At 47.5% G+C, this 25264-nt stretch overlaps 1 protein-coding gene across 3 annotated transcripts in view; it reads right to left on the minus strand.

The window, feature by feature from the left end:
* Positions 1-25035, minus strand: part of Wdr48 (WD repeat domain 48) — a 33149-nt gene extending 8114 nt beyond the window's left edge. For 2 of the 3 annotated variants that reach the window (XM_048423642.3, XM_085689042.2), the window contains exons 1-14: positions 24921-25035; positions 16188-16328; positions 14162-14240; positions 13285-13367; positions 13053-13182; positions 11327-11415; positions 10750-10851; positions 8059-8283; positions 6711-6785; positions 4928-5030; positions 3766-3863; positions 1559-1666; positions 1185-1281; positions 165-260 (exon numbers count right to left, since the gene is read on the minus strand). In XM_048423642.3, the coding sequence (XP_048279599.1) occupies positions 165-260; positions 1185-1281; positions 1559-1666; positions 3766-3863; positions 4928-5030; positions 6711-6785; positions 8059-8283; positions 10750-10851; positions 11327-11415; positions 13053-13182; positions 13285-13367; positions 14162-14240; positions 16188-16328; positions 24921-24968 (1474 nt within the window). In that variant the 5' untranslated portion in view covers positions 24969-25035. Of the gene's footprint in view, positions 1-164; positions 261-1184; positions 1282-1558; positions 1667-3765; positions 3864-4927; positions 5031-6710; positions 6786-8058; positions 8284-10749; positions 10852-11326; positions 11416-13052; positions 13183-13284; positions 13368-14161; positions 14241-16187; positions 16329-23355; positions 23474-24920 lie in introns of all 3 variants that reach the window. The other variant, XM_085689041.2, reaches the window with a different exon arrangement.
* Positions 25036-25264: the final 229 nt, after the last annotated feature.

A 25264-nucleotide genomic window follows, 5' to 3' on the forward strand; every position in this document is an offset into this window, starting at 1 on the left:
TGGTCTCATCTCTGCAAGTTGTCTCAGTCCACTGGACACTCACTCAGGTGCAGAAAGGAGACAATGAACCAGGCACACCTCAGATACATGTCACACTTCAGCACACTGTGTTAAGTACCCTTTGACCCCAAGTAACTCTTGCTTTTGTGAACATACACACTAACCGTGGTTGACTTCATTTTCTTCTTCGTCCATGGGAGTCACATGTGTTCTCGGCCAGTACTCCAGAAGTGCCTGTAGGAGGAGTCCTCCTAAGTTCACTGCAAGTTAACAGGAGAAACAGGGAGAGAGTGTGTGATCTCCAAGCTCAGACAGAGGAAGAGCAATGTTTGGATGTTACATCTGATGCTGGAGAAGCCAACTACAGGCAGGGCAGGCTATGAGCAGGGCAGATGCAGACCCCCAAAGGGAGAGCAGGTTCTCGGGAGAGGGGGCGGCATTTGAGTGCCTAAAGCATTCCACACTGTCTGAACTGATATTAAATACTTTTTTCTTTTCTTTGTGAGTTCAGCCTGGCCTTCGATCTCTCATCTTCTCTCTTCCTACTCCTAAGTCCAGGGATGACAGGGAGGTGCTTTCATGCTGAGGTGCGGATGCAGGGCTCAGCCCGACCTCCACTCTGAGATGCCGATGCAGGGGAACGGCTCTGCTCCTCAGGAGTCACTCTCCTGCCTGTCTGTACACAGGGTCCTACACGGTAGCTAAGGCTGCCCTGGAGCTCACGCTATTCTCCTGCCTCAGCCTCCTGAGTGCTGAGATCACTGGCATGAGTCACTATGCCTGGCTTAGCTATTCCTTAAAAACTAAATAACATGATGTTATTTACAGAGATACTCTCCTGACGCCGGCAACACTTTATCTGTACATATGTGCTGGTTTCTACACAGCAAATTCTTACAAGAATGCTGAGCGAAGACACAATGATCGTCCCATATGCTGGACAGTGATGGAACACACTTTTAGTTCCAGCACTCAGGAGGCAGAAGCAGTTTAATTTCTATGTTTAAGGCAGCCTGGTCTAAAGAATGAGTCTAGGACAGCCAGGGCTACACAGAAAAACCTTGTCTCAAACGGACAAAAAAACAAACAAAAAACCCCACACCAAACCACAACAAAAAAGGGGGGACACTACAAAGATGACTAGCCAGCAATCCCTGCCTAGCTCCACCTAACACTTAACTCACATTTTGGGTCTGAGCCGTCGGGACTGCTGAAGCCAGCGTCTTTTGCAGAAACCCAGGCAGCAAAGCAGTCACTTTCATCCAGAGTAATCGTCAGCATCTGCCAGAGACAACAACATCAGTGCACGCCCCCCTTCTGTAGCACCTGAACCTACGGCATCCACACACTAGACTAAGGCGTTAAGCCATGCTTCATGGGAATCAAGGCCGCTATGGCTCACATTATTCAAATGCCAGAAGCTTCAATGACAGTTTATTAACATGGGGGAAAAAGCAATTGCACATTACTTAAAAACACCAAACTCCATCAGAATAGTTAGGACGTGCTAGGGATCTGCAGTTATACAAAATTACACAAATACTGATTGCTAACTCACCCCTGTTTTCAGATCCACTGAGAACCAATTTGGAACATACACCATTTTAAATCTTTTCTTAATTTCGTCTTCGAAGTCCACTTTGCCCAAATCCTCCACCTTGCACGCCTGCCCAAGGAAAGCACAAGGGTCAGCATGGAGTAACGGGCCCACTGACGCTTCACTCTTCCAGATCTTAAACACTTGTTAAATAATTCTACAGTATACCTTAAGAACAGAGCTAATAAGCAGTGTGGTGCGCACCTTTAATCCAGCACCCGGGAGGCAGGGCAGGTGGATCTCTGTGAGTTCGAGGCCAGCCTGAATGCCAGGACAGGCCCCAAAGCTACATAGAGAAACCCTGTCTTGAACTCCTCCATTACCATAGAAGCCGATTTCTTTTATTCTAAGGTCTTTAAATAACTACCTGTTAGTAAAAATTTAAACTAATGAGCTGGAAGAGATGGCTCAGTGGTCTCCCTGGGAACCAGGCACACATGGTACCCAGACATGCATGCAAGCAAACACTCATACACATTGAATTTTTTTTAAAAAATTTTTTGAAATTGAAAATAATCTTTTCTGGGGGTGGGGCTGTAATTTAATTCTGCTAATACTAAACTGCCTTCACATTCACCTAGTGCCGCAGTCAGCTCCTCAGAGGCAGGCAGACATGGACTCTCCCAATGACCCAGGCAGAGCTTACACCATGGCAACACTCAAGCCACGGGGAAGCCTGTCCTTTACTGTACTGCACACACACTCCTGATGCAGATGCAGGCCAGCACCTCACCCCCAGACCATTCTCCTTTCCTCTCTGGAAACCCAAGTCCTGGTTCCACTCAGATGCAGTCATCTCAGGCTCTTGTCTTCATCTGAGCTAGAACAATGTTCACACGGAGAACACACAGGACACACTGCCCCTCATTACTCCACCGTCTCGGTCACATAAAGTCTCCAGCATAACAGACTATCCTGTTATCTGGAAGAGCATGGGAGTGCACAGGCAAGCGTGGACAGAAAACTTGTCTTTCCCCCAGCCCAAGAAAAAGGTGCCCTTCTGGGTGTGTTCCAGTCCTTCCTTCCTGGGAACCTGTATAGCTTTTGTTGTTGTTTTCCTCCTCCAAGTCAAGGTTTTTCTGTATAGTCCTGGCTGTCCTGGAACTCACTCTGTAGAGATCCACCTGCTCCTGCCCGCCCAGTGCTGGGATTAAAGGTGTGCATCAGTACCGCTGGCTTGCTGTGTCGTTCTGTCTAGTCTGGTGCGTCAGCCTACCCTGCGAACTGCGTGCTGTCTGCCCACGATAAGCTCACACCATTCTGTCCTGAGAGCTGGGCTGTCATCTTCTCCCTCTACCACTTCCCCCCACAGCAGAACCGAGGACACATCCTCATAACCTTTCTCCTTCACACTTTCCACTTTCTTTCTTCCCATCCTCTTTCCCACCCATTTTGCTGCAGCAGAATGGTTCCTGTGTGCTGAGCCCTGTGTTGCAGGGTTCTGAAATATGTATTTCACTAGGAAATGGGTAAAAGTCATTTTGGGGATGAAGTCATTGGTTTAGATAAGTCCAGCAGGTCATTTGACTGGCTACTGGCTACAGACTAGAACACAGCTCTGCCCATTCTTCCATGTCCCCAGACTTCCTTGTCTCTTTACCCCCTTAGGTTTAGAATACCAGATCACGTGACTTCAAACCTTTCAAGGTTCATTATCTGGACGTGGGAAGCTGTTCACACTAGCTCAGAGCTCCACCCAAGCAGAACTAGATCCCATTTGGACAGTAGCTTCTGCTGAGAACAGCTAACCAGACCAAGAGTGAGCAACAGAGCCACACACAGAAAACCAGTAGCTCAACTTTAAGAGATGCTGTTCTGACAAGACTCTTGGGTGCTGTGGAAACAGCGCAGGGCAGCATGACCTAGTGCTGCACTGGGGTGAGGTTAGGTAACCAGGGAAGAATCGAGCAGTTCTGCTGATGAGTGATTGAGGCTTCTCTGGATCCACTCAGTTACATGGGACCCCTCTGTGAAAGAAAGGGCAGGACAGAACACCCTCCCTACAGTCAATGAACTATCCAGCCTGAAATGCCAACAGCACAAAGGACAAGAACTCTGATGGACCCTTTCTAAAGCATCCACCCCAAATAAATCTTGATTGTCATGTACAGAGACGGAAAACTAGGGGAATGCACGGCTCCATAGCCACTGATCTCAAAGGCGCTCACCTTCAGCACGTCCCAGTACGCCACATTGTTATTTGTATCTTTGGTTAATATATGTCTCTTATCATTAAGGATGTGGCATTGAATGATACTAGCGCCACCTAAAGAAAAGAAAAAAGAACAATTGGTAAAAGAAAAAAAAACACTGCCTTTCTACTCATCCTTAGAAAGTGGCACATGTGTGTAGGCATAAATGCCATGGTGTACACGTGGTCAGGCGCCAACTCTGGAGTTGCTTCTCCTCTTCCACCTTTACACGGGCTCTGAGGATAGAATTCAAGCTGTCAGGCACGAGCAGCAAGTACTGGTCAGCGTGCCAGCCTGGCATGTGCTCTCGCGTCTCTCCGTCCTCTCCTTCAGTCCTCCTGACTAGTTTCTACCCATTCTTATCTAGCGGGAAGAGCTGTAGGAGGCTAACCCTGGAGCTAACATTACATAGACTTTATTTTCTCAGCTAGCCAAAGCATAGAATTTGAGGCTCACATCTGACTGTCTGGTGTGTGCCGAAAGACGAGAGGTATTTTACATGGCTATTGTATTACAGGGTAGGAGATGAACTCGAGAATGGTGCCAAAATACACACGGCACGAAGGTCTTTGGTATACTGAATGCAAAACTTGTCATGCCCTGTTTGCAGCAGACGGAACTGAAGACGTTGCGGCAAACACAGAACACCATAGCTGTCAGTCACACAGATCCAAACACACAAAGCCATCACTGAGTCTGGGAAGGTGGCAGAGGGAGACTGGATCTCCTCAGTGCACATGCAAGTACTGAAGCCCCACAGAAACCCCTGATCTGCACTATCCCAGACATCACTCAAAAAAAAAAAAAAAAAACCCACAACCACACCCCATGCATACGCATATGGCCTGCACTGATGGGACCCAGGAGGTGACTAAAGAAATCTTGCATGGGAATGTGCTGAGGGGTATCCAGGGAGCAGGAGAGATGACCTGGGAATGGACAGGATGAAGATACATGGTATACATGTAGAAACTGTCAAAGAACAAATCAAAAATATCCTTACCCCCCCCCCCCCGCCATTTCTCATCCTAAGCACACGTCCCCAGCCGCACTGCAGTCAGAGGAAGGTGGTGCCTTTATTTCCACCTCTCTCTTGACCATACCTCACCACAAGTGCCTGCTGCTGTGGCCTTCTCACCTTTAATAACCTGGTCGGGCTGTGTGCAGAGGGGGGTTATGGGATTTGTACAGTCGTTGTCATAATCACCAGAGGCTCGGAAATTATGAATTCCCTTCAGCGTCTAAAGGAACAAGATTATCATGTCATCACTTTATGCTCTCCGGCTTGTCACTCCGAGCCAAGTGAGGAGACTGACAGCCACAGAAGCAGCAACCGCTCAGGGGTCACAGCTGATCAGAGCACACTGTCACAGCAGGGAACCACAGGGTCAAACAGCAAGAAATCCCCAGCAAACAGTAATGAGGGAATGGTTTTTAGGAAGAAAAAGACAATGAAAACAAAAACAAAACCCAAGGCTCCATACGCTCATGAATTTGAACACATGGTCCTCAGTTAGTGGAACTCTTTAAGAAGAATTAGGAAGTGTGGCTTTGTTTGAGTATAAGTGTCACTGGGGGTGGGCCTTGAAGTTTCCAAAGCCTGTGCTAGGCCCACTCTCTCTGTCTTCAACTTTTAGACCAGATGCGCACTCTCAGCCACATGTGCCATACCTGCCTGGTACTACATTCCCTGCCACAATAGTTGTGGTAGTCGGAATGCAATTGGCCCTGATAAACTCATAGGGAGAGCACTATTAGGTGTGGCTTTGTTGGAGAAAGTGTGTCACTGTGGAGGCAGGCCTTGTTAAGCCACACCCAGTGAGACAGTCCACACCCCGTGGCCTTCTGATGAAGACAGAGTCTGCAACAAGCCTGCCTGCACACTGCCTCCCTCCCTCTAGATGATAATGGACCTCTGAGACTGCCAGTGAGCCACTCCAATGAAATATTTCCTTTGTAAGAGTTGCCATGGTAACTGGGTGGTGGTGGCGCACACCTTTAAACCTAGCACTAGAGAGGCAGAGGCAGATGCATCTTTGTGAGTTTGAGGCCAGCCTGGTCCAGAACATGAGTTCTAGGACAGAGAAACCATGTCTCAAAAAACCAAACCAACCAACAAACAAACAAAAAAAGAGTTGCCATGGTCATGGTGTCTCCTCTAAGCAACAGAAACCCTAACCAAAATAATGGTCATGGACTAACCTCTTGAAACTTAAGTAAGCTTCCAATTAAATGCTTTCTGCTGTAGGCTGACCTGGTGTTTATCACAGCAACAGAACAGAAACTAAGCCCCAAGCAGGGCAGTATTCCAGCAAAGACTATCACTGACGGGCACAGAACAGGCACACAAGCTGACCTGCACGCAAATCCTTTCCGCTAGCTCCCAGAGTCAGCTATGCAAGGAAGCTCAACTCCTTCAGTCAGACCTGGCTGCCCGATCTCCTTCTACCCCTGCTCTCCATGCTCCTGCTCTATTACCTTTAGAAAAATGGGTATATGGTCTGTCTTCTTCATTCCTTTTGTGTTTAACTGAAGCAGTCAGCGTCTTGCTATGTAGCTCAGGCTGGCCTTGAATGTGCAGCATTCTGACCTGTCAGTCTCCCAAGTGCTGGGCTATAGCTGTGCGCCATCGCACAGCCACTCTCAGGTGCAGCTTAGAGGCTGGCAGCCGTCTACCACGGACAGCTGCAATCAGGCACCAGCTCTTCTAAGCGCAGCAAGCACATAGCCTGGCTGGTGACAGTAAAAGCAGCTTAATGTCATCCATGAAATTTCAGTGTTACTCTCACTCTCAGGAGTCACCCCTGAATTCACAGAGGCACACGGACAAGGCCACACTGATCTCTGCTGCTGCTAACTGGCGTATTGGGACAGCAAACCACCACGTCTACAGACTCACCACAGCACGGTCACACACTTACCCACTTGTTTACTGTGGACTTTGTTGTTGCAACCCAGACTGCAGGAGGGGGATCTGCTGATCTGTCAAGCTCCATCTGAAAGCCAAACACAAAGTCTTCTTTGCCAAGAGCTCATGCCTCTGCTGTTATCCCAGAGACGAGCTATTAGCCTGGTGACACACCAGGAGTACCAACCAACTCCTCAGTCAACAACTATACAGCGCCTGCACAGGCTTCTAGCAGTGAGCTACAGACGCACAGGGAAGGGGGTCTCCACCAAAGGAGTTCAGTCTGGTAACAAGAGTCTCCTAAGACGTATGTTATGTTATGGCAGGCAAGTATCCCTCACACCAGTGAGCTACATACAGCTGTTCACTCATGCCTGTGCACATGTGCACAGTTATATATTCTTAGAATCTCACTACATCAGCTAGGCTGGTTTTCAACTCAGAAGTCTCCTCAACAGCTGGTATACAGACAGGTACCACTGTGGACAGGCTCAAGATTTCAATTTAGATTAACTGTTGTAACCTAAGTGGACATACTCAAAAGGATGAGGGCTTTCTGGAGCAAAAGCAACACTGTTTCTGCTATTCCAGTTTTTATATTGTACACACACACAACAAATGTGAAATTAGCCCTCGCCCAGAGAGGGGCTCACTGGGATCCCATCAGCACATGCGCTCTGGTCCTTTCAGAATATCGTACATGTAAGATGTCTATTTATGCTCAACAGAACCACTCTTCTTCCTATAGCAGGAGACTGTAGCTGGAGGGGCAGGAAACATTTCTACTCAATGTGTGCCACCTTCTTCAGTCTGCCGTCCCCAGCACCTGCAGTGCTCACAGGGAAGAGTCTCTTTCATGCTTGCTACCTCTACAACCTTAATGCTCTGCTTCCCCAGAGGATGGTTTGCTGGCCAACCATGATCATGTCTCCTGCCCACTCCAGAGCCTTGTGAGCAGGGCTGCTGGGAGGCAGTGTGTGCAGTCTGAAGAGGGCTCTCATCCTGCATGACTCTTCCCCTCCTCACTGCAGAGGCTGGAACCTTGTCGTCCGGACCTCTTTTTCTGTCTGCTCATGTCCCTCCCCTTACGGAGGGCAGGAGAACTCAGCAGCATGGCTCACATGGTGTCACCAGGATTTAGTTAACAGCAGGAAGCCATCCATCCGTGTGCCAGGGAAGTGCCCCCAAGTCACAGCTTGCCTCCTTGCTGGCCTGAGGGTCTACACTGAGACACTTTCCTACCCTGTTGAGGATGGAGGGTCTTCCCACCCCCATATCTAGTCAGTGTGTAGTGTAGATTCTGCCACACAGGCCTAACCAAGCTCACAACCTCAGCTGGAAATCTGGAAAAGTCAACACACCTTGAGAACTGGTGCCTTTTCTTCACAGATCAGCACCCGAATGTCAGGGTTTCTTAGGTCTGTGCAGTAGATCTTCCTGTCCCGTCCTCCAGAATACACATGTGTGAAGGCATCGTTGACCTGGAGGGCCCAAACGCCTTCATCGTGTACTCGGTACGTTGCTATACATCTCTGCTGGCCAAGGGACCACAGGCGAATTGTCCCGTCAGAACTCCCAGAGAGGCACTGTGAACAGAGGAAACAAGTTGAGGGTGCTCCCAGGAGCATGCCAGTCTGAAATGACCACAGGCAGCGTGCCTGCTTCATCAGGGATGCCTGAGGGAACCTGCCCTTGTCCTCTCTATCCAGCGCCTGCTGATTCTGTAAACCCTAAGGTGAGCTGTGTTTGGATGCTCAGCTACTGAGGCAGACAGAGTTGGACACAGCAGCTGAAGGCAAGGGGGTGGTGATCTCAGCACAACACCATTCCTGGGAATTTATTGAAAATGTAGACTCTCAGGTCCCATCCAGACCAAGGAGGCAGGGCACAGCAGGTCACCAACAGATGCCCAGCAGGTTTCCCGGGTAACTCCCATGCTCTACGGCTGATGGCACTGCTCTGGCCAGAGAGCCTTTTTGGGATCCTGTGTCACAGTTCTCTTTCACCTTCTTGCTCACGGCTTTGGATTTCTTGTGGCTCAGGTCTTTGGCTCAAACAGGAACCAGAAGCAAGGTCTAGCCAAGGACTCTACTGACTCCTGTGATTCTGAACGATTCTCACATGAGTTGTGAGTCAACATTACTAGTTCTGAACATTCTCAAAGTCCAGGAGAATCAACTACAGACAAGCTGGAGGCACAGATTAGGGATGAGTACACTGAGTTAGACAGAAACAGGCTGACTGAGTCACCCCACAGCCATACTAGGCATGCTCAGTATTCCTAACTGGTTGCTGTGACAACTTGTAGAAAGCATAAAAGCTTCATTTCCCTGGGAAAGGACAAAGCAACTGCTGGTGCTGGAGGATGTGACTAAGCAATAGCTACAGAGGAGCGCAGCTGTGGCCCAGACTTGGTGGTTCTTAAATAGATGGGTGGGTTAGATTGTTAACGTTACTGCTCTACCTCTTGACTTCAGGAGCCTGCGAGACTGTGGGCAGGTGAATCACATGAACACTGAGTAGCAGACTTCCTCACCAGCTGCCAGGAGCACCAGAAACTTAGTCACCTCTTCCAACGAGTTCACAAGGGGATGACTGGTCCAACCTGGGTATGGGAGGACTCAGACATTCTTTGGGATAGGGCTGAGGAGATTCTGCTCCCTAGGGCAGAAGATGCTACTCTGATGCAGCCACTCTCTCAGGAAAGCTCCAATCCCTCAGATCCTAGAACATATGCCCAAAGACAGCAAGGTCTGGCAAAGACGGTGCTCTGGAAGTCCAGAGCAAGCTGAAGACTTGCAACAGTTAGTTACCAGATGCAGACTGCATGCTGCAAGCAGAGGAGAAAGAACAGAGATTGGGTCACATGAACACACAACACAGAACAATCTCAACAGCAGCCAGCACTCTGCGGCTACAAGGTGAGCAAGAAACAAGAAAAACACAAACTGCTAGTCACTGACACCCAGCACGAGGCAGGGCTCAAGGATGCCCAGTACTGTAAACACCCTCCTACTCAAGGTCCCTGGTGACACTCCCTGTCCTATAGGAGCTGGCAGGACCAATAAACAGCTCCCGCCCTCCATTTTTACCTTCTTCCTTCCACTGGATAAGAATGTGAGATATCCAACAAGAAATTATTTCAGACAAATGCAACATTCTGCTAAACCAGATGAACCCTGACCAGACATTCCTGCCTCCCATGACAGCAGTAGGAGATGCCTATGTGTCAGGGACCTGGCTACCATTGGAAAAGTTGCCTAATATGATCCCAGACCCCTAAGTTAGGTTTGAAACTTGAATTACCAGAAAAATCCTGTGGCAGACCTACCCTAAGAACGAACTGGTAGCTTTTAGAACCGAGCCCCACTAACATTACTGGTTAATAGCAAATATAGCTGACTTTAAGGGATCTCCATCCGACAGTTAAACCACCCCACCCCATACAGAAGTACATTATATGTTACAAAGAGGAAATAGGACCCAGACTGCAGTGGCCAGGAAGAGCTTTAGGCCTTCTAGCCACTGCTAGAGACTTAAACCTATAGACAACACACAAACAACAAGGCAACTGCCCAAGCCAGACAACCATGAGAACCTCACTAACAGGCAGGCCAAGGCTTTGACAGCAAGGCTTCCTCCTGCCTACAAGGTCAGCACTTCAGCTTCAGCCTCCATGCAGTTACAGCTACATTAGGACTGTACTTGATAGCTTTCAACTTAGCTTTTTATTTTGTAAAGATTTACTGTGTGAGTATATGCCATTGGTGTGCAGTGCCCACGGAAGCCAGAAGAGGGAACCAGATCCACCCATGCCCCCCCCCCCCCAATTACAGAAGGCTGTGAACCGTTGGACCTGTGTAATGGGAATAGAACTCCAGTTCTCTGCAAGAGCAACAAGTACTCTAACCACTGAGCCACAATTTAATATTCTAAAGACTGAAAATTACTATAAAAATTACACATGCAGATTATGGTTCACGTCAGCCTCTCCAGTCACGAAAACGGGAACTTCCGCTAGGGCCATCAGCTGGGCCTGAAAGCGCGCCTACCTGTGTGCCGTCCCTGTTCAGCAGCAGCGCCTTCACGTTGTCTGTGTGCCCTTTCAGCTTCATGAGCTTTGCGCAGGTTCTTGGATCCCACACTCTTAGAACCTGCCAACCCCGGGGTTTAGAGCATTATACAAACTGAACACACTCACAACCAGCTTTTGAAAGCAGTTGACTTTCATATCAAATGTCAACTATTAAATTCTAAGGAGGAAACACTATTGCAGCCAATGTATGCCGTCCAAGGCTGCTAAGCTTAAGGATACTTTTCTAAGGCCAAAAATCCCCCCGCCCTGCCACGTATAGCAGCTGCACAGTTACACTCAGAGGTATACAAATAACGCTTCTTTTATCATCCACTGGACAAAATCCCTGTCTTTATTATTTTATTCTTTAGCTTCTTTTGAGACAGGAATGGGTTGTGCTATCTAGGCTGGTTGTGAATTTCTGGACTCAAACAATCTTCCTGCCTCAGCCTCCTGAGTGCTGGGACTGCCGCATGCTACCTCGCTGAGCTCTGGGCATGTTTTTAAGGACTCCATTTTCTTAGGTTCAGAGACACTGGCCAGGCCATGCTTACCTTCTCAGTGGACCCTGATACAATGATTGTTCCCAGTTGGTTCATGGCCAGGCTATAAATGGAATCTTTGTTCCCACTTAAAGAAGAAGCTATTGAGGATAAAAGGAGTTCAATATTAACAAAGTGACCAGGTAGTCAGCAACTTGTCAGCAAAGATCGCAAGCTTACACATTTGACCTAGAAACTTGACAAACACTTTAAGGACATGAAATCTATCTATACTAGAGATAATTCCAAATAACAGTATCGTCATCAACACTTGTTTTTCTGGATTTGTGTATGTGTAAGTGTTCAATATCTGTCAAGTGGAACTGTGCTGCCACTTAAAACTGACCCACATAAAAGCAGTGTATTTCCAAAGATGAGCCTGATTCATTCTAAAGCCACTGCTATTCAAAAAAGTGCAAAATGAAAACACCATTTCATACACAAATCAGATTAAAAAAAACAAAAACCCAAACCCCCCAAATCCAAAGCAACACTTTTAGCCAGAATCATGTCCATACCCTTTGATTTGGAAGCCAAAGTGGAGGGTTTCCATGGTAACTGGTTCACAAATACACACCCAGTGAGTGACACATGACAGGTTTAGAAAATGCCTGCTTGTAAGCATTCCACAAAGGTAACTATGATTAGCATGGGTCTTACACACATAAACCTGGTGACAGCCTCCCTTACAATCTAAGTAAACCCAGCTATGGCAGAATCTGTGCTCACTAAGGCCAAGTTTCTGTTTGTGTACCTTAGAGGCAGGCCTTACAAAGAGAGGCCTAGGACAGACCAGGCAGGCCTACCTGCTGGATCCCTGAAAAACAAATAAAACCACCAAACAAAAAACCCCAAGGGAACAAGGGACAGAGCCTCTCTAGATCCATACTACTTCCGGGAAAACCAACACTGAACAATTTGTAAACGTAGTCTCTCTAGCAGCTTTCCAGCAGACTTGGTGACGCTGTAACTATCTCAGCCAAGCCACGGGAGCCCTGGAGTCACACAAGCTGAGACCATACAGCGCAGAAACCTCACTGTCCGAGTCTGTGTCTTCAACACCTCCTCTGGTCTAGGTTAGGCCAAACTCTGCTCCCATAAGAAGTCCTCAGACATTCAGTCTGGAGGCTTCCATAGGCTGGGCTATTGTAGTAAGCTGTGTAAGCCTGACCTGGAAGTTTATCAAACAGCCACACCGAGCACCTCTACATCCCTCTAGAAGCGCCTGAGCTTTACTGGGCTTTTCCAGAACTGCTGGATTCTTTCAGGCTGCTCTGAACAGACTTCTCAACTGGTACTGGGAACATTCTCTCCCCGGGTATTTCTCATCTTGGCTATGAAAAGCTCACGAATACAGTAAGACTCTGAAGTCAGAAAAGAGCCTGCATGGCCATCTATCACCTTCTAGAGAACACTGGCTGTGTGGTCTGAGGCAGCAACACTATGGGAGGTACACGGTGTGAGAAGACAGAGTCCTTTGCCTGCAGGGACTTACACTATAGCTATGTAGCTAAGAAATACACAAGGAATAGTCAGGTTCCATCTGGAGAAGCTACTAAGTCTACAGTGCAGAGATGGGCTATCTCCTAGTTCAATCACAATCCAGGGGCTAGAAGCTGTATGCAGAGGTACTCTCAAAACATGAGCCACCGTCTTGACGCAAATGTATAAAAGATGTTGTATAACATTTTTTATATCAACTTAGATCACTTTCAAAAATGTTTTTCAAACACCTTACTTGTGACAGTGTTATTTGAGGCAGTCAATGCTGTCAGAGTATTCACATCCCAAAGGAATATTTGTCTGTCCAACCCAGCCGATGCTACCAGCTCTTTATCCTTGGCATATGCTAAGGCCTTTACATAGTCCTATAACAGAACAGACACACTATGATCTATGCTGTAAGAACACGAGTTCCAACAAAAAACTGAGCTCCCAACACGACAGGAAGACTGAACCGTGGACATTACCTTGTGTGTTCTGAGTGTGGACATGCAGAATCCTTTGTGTGCATTCCACACTTTGACTGTCGTGTCAGAGGAGGCAGATATTACTAGAAGACACAGAGGCGAGTAAAGACTTACTAGAGGGCCTTGAGCTTTAGGCCACTTAACAGCAAGTGATGCTACCACAAACACCTGCTCATACATGCACGCTTAAAAGCTCTTTTCATATGTAAATGTACACACACACACACACACACAGAGTATTGGTTTTAATTATATAGAACAAACTGTTCTAATTTCCCAGGTATAAGTAATTAATTTAATTGAGAATTATTCAGACTGTAAAACCAAGAAATGGAACTCAAGAAAATAACAAAAATGTAATACTAAGGCTAAAAAGATTATATCAGTATAGAGTTCTATTTATCTACAGTTCAAATTTGTGTCAAACAGATTGTGTGCTCATGCTGAATGGCTAAAAGGAAGGTTTGGAATGGCACAAGAGGGCATCTGGTAATCCTGTTATATTTTACTGTGGTTTCAATGTGTGTGCACTTTTCTGCATGTATGTTGGCTTCAATGAAAAGTCTTACAGGGGCTGGGGCATGGCTCACCAAGTAAGCGCCTCCTGTGTAGGCATTAGGTACTGCCAACACCCACATAAAAAACTGGGTGTGGAAGCACACACCTGAACCTCCTATAACTTCAATGCTGGAGAGGAAAGAGGGGTGAAAGTAGCAGATTCCAGGAGCTCAGGAGTTAGCTAATCTAGCAATCAGCGCACTCTAAGATCAGTGAGAGATGCTGTCTCAAACACTATAGTGTAGCATCATGGAAGACGACACCTGATACCCATCTCTGGTGTCCACATGCTTCCAAACCTGCACACACACAGACTTACATGTTTTCCCATTGCAGCAGAGCACGACATCATTCACCCAGTCTGTGTGGTGCTCCATGGATGCTATGTATGGATCTTGCTGAAATGAAAAACCACACAGTTTACAACAGAGAGCACAAACACGACAAAGTAGAATCATGCTCAGATTCTTCAGTTAATGTGATACATTACCATACTTAAATTAACTAGAGTGACACTTCCCTAAACAGGGGGTGCTTCCAGAGACCTGATGATTTAAGCAAGCTTGTTTCAGGACATTTACCATAATAAAAGCCTAGGTTCCCAAGGTTAAGTTTTATACCTTGTGGTGGCAAAATTGACAGTTCTGGGCTAGGCATGGTACAGGGCACAGAGTGCAGGGGGACAGGGAGGGATTTCTTACACCAGCACACCTGTGGTTCTGGAGTCTGGCCTAAGAACAAAAGGAGACTAGCTTCCTCCTGTGGCTTGTAATCCCATCGGATGAGTCCCTATACTGTCTGTCCTTCAGAGAAGGAGACAAGGTGCGAGGGCACCGGCACCCCAATCCAGTTGCCAGACTCCTATCCCCTGGCTTTTACCAGAGCCTTTTACACACAATATCAAGTTAGGTCCCACACCAACACAAGCAAGTTTACACACTTCAGGGGCAAGGGAATAGCTCTTTTGCATATCTAAGAACTTGTCATAAACACCAGGAAAAAGACGTTTTGAGTGTAGGCCAGACTGCCAGATTATGGGTAAACTGCATTTTCCCTTAATTTGTTCAAAATACTGGAAATTCTCAAAAAGTTAACATTCTAATTCAAAGAGTTCCTAGAGCACAGCAAAGGCAGCACACTCTTCTTATTCTCATGCCTTTGACACCGTCCTCATCTCCTTAAGAACTCAGCCTGCTGGGCTGGAGAGATGGCTCAGAGGTTAAGAGCACTGACTGCTCTTCCAGAGGTCCTGAGTTCAATTCCCAGCAACCACATGGTGGATCACAACCATCTGTAATGAGATCTGGTGCCCTCTTCTGGAGTGTGGGCATACATGGAGGCTGAATACTGTGTACATAATAAATAAATAAATCTTAAAAAAAAAAAAAAGAATTCAGCCTGCTAGACTGAGTCTACTGCAAGAAACCTTATCTGGCAGCTGTGAACTCCCTGACTGGCACTGACTGCAGTGAATACCGGTTTGAAGAGCTGGCTAAAAAGACACAAACTTAAAGAAAAATTCAGGTGCTGGCACCAGGGGTCTGTGATTAGGCTGAGTTCCCAGTTACTGCCTTAAGAGGGACTTTCAGGACTTCAGACCTCGGTGAGTACAAGGGCCAGACACACAGCTGAGAGTTGTGTAAATGCTCCTTTTCCTCCCCAGTGCCATTCTCTGTATCATTCACAAAGCAACACTCAAACAAACCCTGAGTTTGCTCCATTTCGACTGCAGACCCCCTTTGCATGTCAATATATTTGAAAAGTCTCTTGATTATGATGCTGAAAATAGAACAACAGAATGTTGAATTTTTACAAATATTTAATTTCCTTATAAAAAGTGATTAAAGTCCCTACATGTTCGTGTCTTCCTGGCTAATGGTAGTGTGAAACCATGAAGGCTGCCCTCTCCTTCTACTCCTTGGGCTTCTGCAGACGTTGCTAACTGTTTTGCAGTGCTGAGTATCAAGCCCTGGGCCTTGTGCGTGCTGGACAAGCACCCTGCCACCTGAGCTACATCCCAGCCTTGAAAGCCTCTTGTTTACACAGTGAGGGACATGTAAATGCACAGTTATCAAGAGACTTTTCAAGTTCATAATTAAACCAAAATCCTGTGGGAAGTGCTCATTCCCCACCAGCCAAATATTTCTGCTCCTTTGTGGCAGGGGACTCTTAAGGCAAAATAATTTATGGAGACCCTGTGTTAACGGAGGCATTTTCTCGCAGCCTTACAGAACTCTGTGGAAAATGTCTTCACAGAATAGATTATGAAGCTCAGTGCTCAGAGATTAAAGCCAGAGCTGAAGAAGAAGTCCACCAGTCAAAGCCACTGGTCCAAGCCGCCTCACCTTGTGCTGATTGACACTCCATATTCTGATGATGGAGTCCCGCCCTGCGGTGAAGAGCCTGTTGAGTGCTGGGTCCAGCTGCAGGGCATTAACTCCATTGCGATTGTACTTCTCCACTTCATCTCGGATAACATAGGAAACCTGGCAGACACCAAGAGAGCCAGGGCATGGTGAGGTGTAGCCTACTAGTGGCTAGTTCCAATAGCAAACTAACAGTTTTTGTCTTTATCTTACTCCACGGAGACTACAGGGCACCCCTAACCCAGCTCAGGACAAGCAGGACTGCTGCTGACACCTGGACACCTCCCCAGCCTCCTGTCTGCCTTTATCTGTCTAATCCATTCCACCAACCTTCATCCACCAGTACCCCTGAGGCAGGACAGTCAGTAAGGAAAAGGAGGAAATGTGGGAAGAGAAAGCTGCCCCCAACCTCTCCTGGTTTGCCTATCGCTGGCAGACAGATGCCAGGACAAGACCTGCAGTTCCGTTCTGAGAAGACGGCAATTGCTGGTGCACTGAAAGCTCTCTCCCAGCAGGCCCTTCTCCAGCGGCCCAGGGGAAGAGAACACCCGAGGAGCTTTCCCCAAAGCCTAGCACAGACGGAGCAGCTTCCTGCTTTTCTGGGCCAGAGATCTCCCTGCTCCTAGCTCAAAAGGCGCCACCTTGCCTCATTCACTCCGTAGTTCTGAAAAGAGTGAAAGCATACACAGCTCTGGGTGACTGGAAAGGTCTTCTTCTCTCTCACACTTGAAGTAGACAAGGAAGTTTAGATACGAGGGCTGACTGAGAATTGGCTGGCACATGCAAGGCACTGGGTTCTGCCTCAAGCATGACAAAGAAAGAAAAAACACGGAGGCAGAGACAGGCAGATCTTTGAGATCAAGGCCAGCCTGGTCTACAGAGTGAGTTCCCGGACAGCCAGAGATACACAGAGAAACCCTGTCTCAAAATAAAAAATAAAGAAAAAAGAAAACCAAAGGTAGATGTCCGTGCACAAAGCCTCCTTTAACTCCTCCAGCACAACTGTTCCCGAGCCCATGCCTTCAGTCTCCTTCAAAGCGGCCTCATTGTGTTCTATCCTGGACACCTTACTGTAAACTCCACCTGTGCCATCCCTGCGCTCTACTTGCTACAGGAACTAGGCTGAAATTTTAAAATCATACACACACAGAGACAGATGGGGCCACGGGGACATCCTTGAAACAAGAGTGCCAAGAATGCCCCCTTTCTATATAATTATGGGCTATCTCTCAGCGATTCCTTAGTTCCCGATCTTGCTGAGGGCCTCCACTGTCAGACCCGGGCATCTGTATCACAATACGGTTCTATGCCTGTAGCTCCCCTGTCACTACAGGAGTGGCCGGGAACTGGGCTGAGAGATTTAAACATACACAGACACACAGAGAGATGGAGACATGGGTCACTCTTGATACATGATTGCCACAATTATTGTGCTCAGGCAGTTGCAGACCCACCAGCCTGCCATCAAGGTCTTATGCTCAGATCAGCAGTAAAGTTGTTTTGCTCAGTTCACTCCAGCAGGTGAGGGTCTGAGGCAGGCAAAGAAAATCAAGGGGCTAGGGACCTATAGCTCTCAACACCTCACCCTACCCCAGGCCATCCCCTAAGCTTCTAGGATCTTCTTGTGCTATCACATTTCTGGATTTTGTCCTTTGACCATCTACTGGCTTTGCTATGCATTTAGAATGCCCTTTCAATCTAGAGAGTGTGGTCCTTATGCCTGCAGACACCCTTCTGTGACTAGAGTGTGGTCATCATGCCTGAAGACACCCTTGTGTGCACAGAGTGTGGTCCTCATGCCTGCAGACACCTTATGTGAATAGAGTGTGGTCCTCATGCCTACAGACACCCTTGTGTGCAGAGTGTGGTCCTCACGCCTGTAGACACCCTTGTGTGAATAGTGTGCAATCCTCACGCCTGCAGATGCCCTTGTGTGGATACTGCTGTGCCTGCTTTCTTTGTTCCTTCTTGTCTACTGGTGGACAATGGAACTTTCTTACTGATCCCTGTCTTTAACATAATCTGGATCATCTTTTCCCGTTTACTCTTGAAAAGACCTCCTTTATGATTTATGACCCTATTTTTTTCTTTTGTTGAGACAGGATTTCATCATATAGCCCAGGCTTGCCTGGAACTTTCTATACAGCCCAGGATGGCCTTGAACCCCCAATCAATCCTCCTGCCTCAGCTTCTCAAGTGCTAGTACTGTTAAGTGCTACCATACCCAGCTTCTACCATTGCATTTTTCCAACTGTAGTATGATGAAAAATAGAAACAGTGTCTTTAATAATGAAATGGTTACACTGCCATATCCTGGGCTGGCAAGATGGCTCATCAGGTAAAGGTGCTGGCCACACAAGCCTGGCAACCTGAGTCTGACCCTCGGGAGCCATGTCAAGGTGGAAGGAGAGAACTGACTCCACAAAGCTGTCCTCTGACCTCCACATGTGCCATGGCATGTGACCCCTTCCAGCACGGTAATAATACCAAGTATTTAAAAACTGACTCTACAGACACTCTATGCAGTCATTAAAGGAGAAGGAGAATTTATAAAGATTTTTTCCTTTTTGGTTTTGGTTTTCTCAAGACAGGGTGTCTTTGTGTAGCCCTGGCTGTCCTGGAACTCACTCTGTAGACCAGACTGGCCTAGAACTCAGAGATCCGCCTGCCTCTGCCTCCCAAGGTATGAGTTCTTAAGACATTTTACATTAAAGTCCAGCAGTGACAACCTGCCTTCAAAACTGTGCCTTCAGAAGAGAAGAGTAAACACAAGGGCCTGATGGAGAACCCCAGTTCCTACCGTGAGATGTTCGGGACAATATCAAACCCCCAAGGTCTTTAGCCATGCACAAATGCTAGTCTTATGTGCTGGCCTCCATTATTGTCTACCAGAGAAGCAAGACCACAGCAGCGGGATTCTCAGGAGAAGCCAGGCCTGAATCAAGACAAGTGGAATCACCCCAATCAACTATAGCTATTAAGGAAAAAAAAAAAGTCTAGATACAGAAAGACAGAAAAACATAGAACTTAATTCATGATTTTTAAAATTTTAATTATGGGCATATGCATGCATTCTGTGCATGTGTGAGTGCATTGTCCATGGAGAGCAGAAGAGGGTGCTGGGAGCTGAAGTTACAGGTGGCTGTGAACTGCATGGCATGGGTGTAGGAACTAAAGTGGTGTCTCTGCAAGAGCAGGATGTGCTTAGCCACTGAGCTACCTGCCCAGGCCTGACATCTAATACTCTCAACAACTACTAAGTAATTAGCACCAGCTGCCAGGTACAATTTAAATGTGAAGGATTCTGGGGAGAGCACAGAAGTCCTCCTGGTATGGTGTTCTAAGGGAAGAGCTTAACTGGAAGTAATAGAAGGCCAAGAGAGGCAGACCTGGGCAAACCTTAGCAGGCAACAGTGACTTCACTATAATGTTATTGTGACAACCGAAGGCAGAGATGAGAAGTCATACCTGACTATTCTCATCTGCCCGCAAAATCAGACAGGCACAATGTGAGCTTTGTAAGGCAACAACCGTTCCTCTGTCTAGTTCCATAATGACTTTCTATTTGTAACTCTATTTCAGCTGACTTTTAAAAAGTATTTTAGGGCTGGAGAAATGGCTCAGTGAGTAAGTGGCTTCACTTGCCACAAAAGCATAAGAATGCAGTGGAATACCCAGAAACCATGCAACACTAGACTGAGTAGCACACATCTGGAATGCCAGTGCTTATATAGTACCATGGGAGGTGGAGACAGGAGGGGACCAGGACACTCATGGCCAGCTAGATAGCATGTGCATTGGTGAACGACTGTCACAAACAAGGTGGAAAGTGAGTATGGATACCAAAGGTTATTCTGAGCTCACATGTGTGCTATGGCACACCCACGTCTACAGTCACATACACATACATACACACACACACACACACACACACACACACACACACACATACACACACACACAGAGTCTCTAGTTTGCCTTCTTCTAGACCAGGGCTTAGCAACAAGTAACTGACAGACAAATCCAGCCTCAACCTTCTTTCTGTGAGCTAGGCTTGCTGGAGTCCAGTCATTCCTGTTCATTACAGACTCTCCATGGCTGGCTGAGACCTGTAAGGGGAGATCCTGTACTTGTTGAGTACTCTTTCTGGGTCCTTCTTCACGGACTACCCTATAACATTATAATGACAAGGCCTGTCTGTAACTTGACTTTAGAATTCAAGGTACTGTCTTCTCATCCAAGACACAGTCAAGAGGCAAAATACATTAATTTTTCCACTTTTCCCAAGATGGAAGTTTTTTTTTTTATAATTTACAAGCATAAACATAAAAAACACATGTAAAGTGACTGAAAACAGCCGAGTGGTGATGCCTGCAATCTTAGTAAGAGGCCGAGACAGGAAGACCACCAGCTGGCGTGCAGGCAAGACTACACCGTGGGGCCTTGTCTCCCAACAAAACGAAGCCCAAAACAAAAACCCGAAAACACACAGCAGCAACAACAAAAATACTGAAGTATATACGGGGGGGGGGCATATATTTTTTTTAAAAAGATTTATTTTATGTGTATGTGCCTTGAGTGTTTGCACATATGTGTTCCACATGTGTGGTGCAGAGGATGTAACAGGGAATCAAATTCTTAGAGCTGGAGTTACAGATGGTTGGGAGCCACCCTGTGGATGCCAGGAATTAAATACAGGTCCTCTACAAGCACAGTCGGTGCTCTTAACTGGTGAGTCATCTCTGCTGCCCCAGAGGTGCATATCTTTACAGAAAATGTACCCCATGTCCTTTTGACCCAGACCACAGAATATCACTCTAGGGAGCAGCTCTGGCACTCTAGATATTTTGCTTGAGACAGGGTTTCTCTGTGTAGCCCTGGCCATTTTGGAACTCACTTTGTAGACCAGGCTGGCCTTGAACTCAGAGATCTGCCTGCTGAGCCCTGGGACTAACGGCATGCGCCACCACACTGTCCAGTGTCTTGTCCAGCCACTATCTTACTTTTCAGAAATGGGAACATATTGTGTTGACTTGCTGCTCTTATTTCAGGATACCTTCCTGTTTTGATTATCTGGACCTAGCATACCGAGTGTGTGTGTGCGTGTGTGTGTGTGAATGCACATGGAGGGCTGAGGTCAAGCATCAGCGCCTTCTGTTTTATTACTTCCATTTTATTTTATCTGAGCATAGTCTCTCACAGACTCTGGACTTTATCAATGGCCAGCAAGCTCCAGTGCTCTTCTTGTCTCTGCCTTCTCCATACTAAGATTTTGGCACATGCCACCACAGCTGGCTTTTTTTTTTTTTTTTTGGTGGGAACTGATGATCTGAACATAGACCCTCATGTGGCACGCACTTTACAAACAACAGAACCTTCCCAGCCTCTAGTTTACTTTTTGATAATAGCAAAGTAACTCACTACAAGAATATATCATATTTTGTTTGACAACTATATACATTGAGATTTCCAAACACGTTTGTTTAGTTTTCCACAATAACAAGATTCCTAAAAAATAATCTTAGATAAGTAGAGAAAGATTACAGACACATGGCATGGGATGTCCTGTATATGTGTTGCTTTATTGGTTGATGAATAAAGCTGTTTCAACCAATGGCTGAGCAGAGCAAAGCAAGGTGGGAAATCTGAACAGAGATATATAAAGATAGTAGGCAGAGTTAAAGAGAAGCCATGTAGCTGCCAAAGAAGAAAGATGCCAGCCAAAACCTTACCCGGTAAGCCACAGCTGCACAGCAAAACACAGATTAAGAGAAATGGGTTAATTCAAGATGTAAGGGCTAGCTAGAAATATGCCTGAGTCACTGGCCTAACAGTGTTGTAATTAATATAGTTTCTGTGCGATTATTCGGGTCTGAGTGGCTGGGAACCAACAAGCGGTCTCCGCCAACAGATACATATATGTAAATTTTGTAGAATATTTTTTTTTACAGAGATGGTCTCACAAAGTAGCCTTAGGTACCTAGAATGTGGTATATAGATCAGGCCTGCCTCTGCTTCCTGAGGGCAGGGATGAAGGGGTGTGCCACCAGGAAAGGACAGAACACATTTTTTACAGTAAGGCACTGTGAACTAAAGGGGCTGCTTTTAGGTTTTGTCAAGGCAAGAGACAAAGAGCAGTAAGTGCTATGGCTCTGTTTAAAGTAAAATGTCACATATGTCAGGTAGCAAACTGGGAAAGCACAGGCATGGCTCTCAAGCAGTGTCAACTCTGCCCTTACGGGAAACTTTTGACTGGAGAGGATAAGTCCATCCAGTGGGCAGGAGTCAGGGGATCCTAAACAGTTTACAGGACAGGACCCTTAGCTCCCCCAGGGAAGACTGAGCAGGCTGAGAAGCCCTAGGGTGACACAGGACAACGCACACAGCTGCTGCCTTGAGATAGTAGAGGACAGGCAGAGTTTGTAGTCTGGTGCTCTCTGTGGGCTCTTCTGGCAGTGGGCACACTTCTCTACACAATGAGATGAAATCACCTCTGTGGCTTCTAGCACTGCTCCTGTACCTACCGGACAAATTCTTAACTTTTTCTTCAGCAGGCTAATTTCACTCTTGTTAGGAAATAGTGTCTAGTTATAATTTGCTTGTTGCTGAACACCACACTCTAGCTTCATTCTGAGTGTTTAAGAGCAGAATCATCTCCTCCCTCATCCTCTCTGCACCAACCACCACCATCTCCTCCCTCACCCTCTCTGCACCAACCACCATCTCCCCCCTCTCACTGCATGTATTGGCCTACACCCAGCCCAGCTAAACTTCTGCTTTGTTTTTGCATCTGCTGTGTTTCATTTCTGTCTTCATTCTCCTTGATCCCTATTGTCTTTTTTTTTAGATGCTAGGGACTGAACTCCAGGGCCTTGCGTAAGGCAGATGAGTGCTCTACACTGAGGTATATTCATAGCTTTGTCTTTTAATGTTTTAAAGCATGTATATATGTAGGACGGTGGTGCCACAAAGCACCTTTGGAGATCAGAGGATAACATGGTCAGTTCTCACATTCTACCATGTGAGTCCCAGGAATCAAATTCAAGTCTTCAGGCTTGGCAGCATGCACCTTTCTTCCTCAAGCCACCTCAGCATCCCTTGTCTTTTAAACCTTTGCCCCCAAACTGAGAGAACTGATAATCCTTACTCTATTGAGAACCACCATCCTAGCGTGCAGAACATGACTAAGTTACAGCTTAGTTGGAAACAGCATTCTCACCACCTGGCCTGGAAGCTGGGGTTACTGCAATCCCATCACGAATGCCCTTTAAAAGAAAAACAACACCTATTCAGGGAAAGCTAAGGGATATTAAATTGCTCTAATTTCACTTATTCTTTAATTTTTTTATTATTTGTGTGTGTGTGTGGGTGAACAGCACATGTAGACACATGTATGTACATGAGTGTGGAGGTCCGAGCTTGACTTGGGGACAGAACTTTTTAAGTGGGGACAGAAATTTAAATTACGTTTGTGCCCCAGGTCATTTACCAGACTGAGCCATCTCTTCAGCCCAATTGCAATCACTGTGACAACCACCTACTGAATACATAGGAACACTGAACTGGCCAGTGAGATCAGGAATCTAAAGAGGATATTTATTCAGAAAACTTCACAGGTCTAGAACCTTGGGGTTACTGTCCCTTGGTCCCCTCTTCTGTGGAGTGTTAGTGACTGTGGAACCCTTTCAATCTCTGTCCCTTTTTGGGCCAATCTATGTACTTGTCTGATGACACAATGCACCTTTCCAAGCCACACACAATCTACCTGCAGGCAAACATCTGTAACAGGACTTTAAAATAAATTCCTCCATCTTTAAGATAAAAAGGTAGCAGGTAACATTTTTTTTTTGAGCCAGACTGATCTGTAGCTCAGACTGCTCTCAAACTTGTTAGGTACCAGAGAATGACCTTGAATTTCTGACCCTCTTGCCCTCAACACCAAGCCCCTTAACCCGTGTTAGGTGCTAAGAGTACAGGCAGCAGGCAGGTACCACCGGGCCTGGTTTTCTCCCGGTGCAGGGGGGCTGACCTTGCTCAGGACAGGAAGTACTGTCAAATGAGCTCCAGGACCCAGCCCCAAAGACAGCAAGCAGAACTCAAACGTACACCACACCAAAGCGATTTAGGGAAACCCACAACACCCACGCTGTGGGTTAACGAACTCATCGCCCGCTATGCCGACGCTACGGAGACAGGGACTGGAAGACGCAAAGGGAGGACCGTGAAGGGGGAGGTGAACCCCACTGCAAAGGAGGGGAAACTGTCATTTCCTCCAGCGCACGCTCCCACGTGCGGCCCGGTCCCGCCACGCCCCCGCAAGGCCCCTCGCTGTCGGGGCTCACCCACCCGCGGGCGCCGCGTGGCCTCCGCCGCCGGGTCGCGGCCGCTCCGGAGGAAGGCGGCCGAGAGCAGAGGCAGGTGAGCGGGCAGAAGGCCCATGGCGCCGCCGCAAGCCCGCGGTCCCGGGACGGCGGTTCCCCGGGACGGCGGCTCCACGCGACCGCTCGCGCGAGGCCCGCACGGGCGCCCAGTCCGCCCAGCCGCCGCCTCGGGCCGTTGGCGCCGCGGCCCCACCCCTCGCGAGGCTGCGCCCCGCCCCGTCATCCTCCGGCCGTCGAACCCGGCCGGTCGCGGCCCGAGACATCCGCCCGCCCGCGGGGGAAACGGACCCGACGGCGGCGTCGCCAAGGCTGCGGAGCCGGGCCGCCATACCTGCACTTTCCTCCGCCCGGCTGTGTTCTGCCGGTGATGGGCCGCCATCTTGCATGTTGACACTCCGACGTCACTTCCGGGAGAGGCTCGGCGCCGGCGGATGTCCCTCCTTGTTCCCTTGGTTGGGCAGAAGATAGGTAGGGCGTAGGCTTTCCGGGCCGCTTGCACCTCGGAGAGCAAGCCACGTGCGAACGGTAATGCTAATGGAGGCAGAGTCGCCGCAGACGCCAGCATGCAGAAGAGAGGCCTGCCCCAGCTTTATTATGAATAGTTTTTTTAATTTATTTTTTTTCGCGTATTTGTGTTTTGTCTGAATGTATGTATGTGCATTGTGTGCACGCAGT

Source organism: Myodes glareolus, chromosome 4 (assembly GCF_982192425.1).
Source record: "Myodes glareolus chromosome 4, mMyoGla1.1, whole genome shotgun sequence".
In the NCBI taxonomy this organism is placed as follows: Eukaryota; Metazoa; Chordata; class Mammalia; order Rodentia; family Cricetidae; genus Myodes; species Myodes glareolus.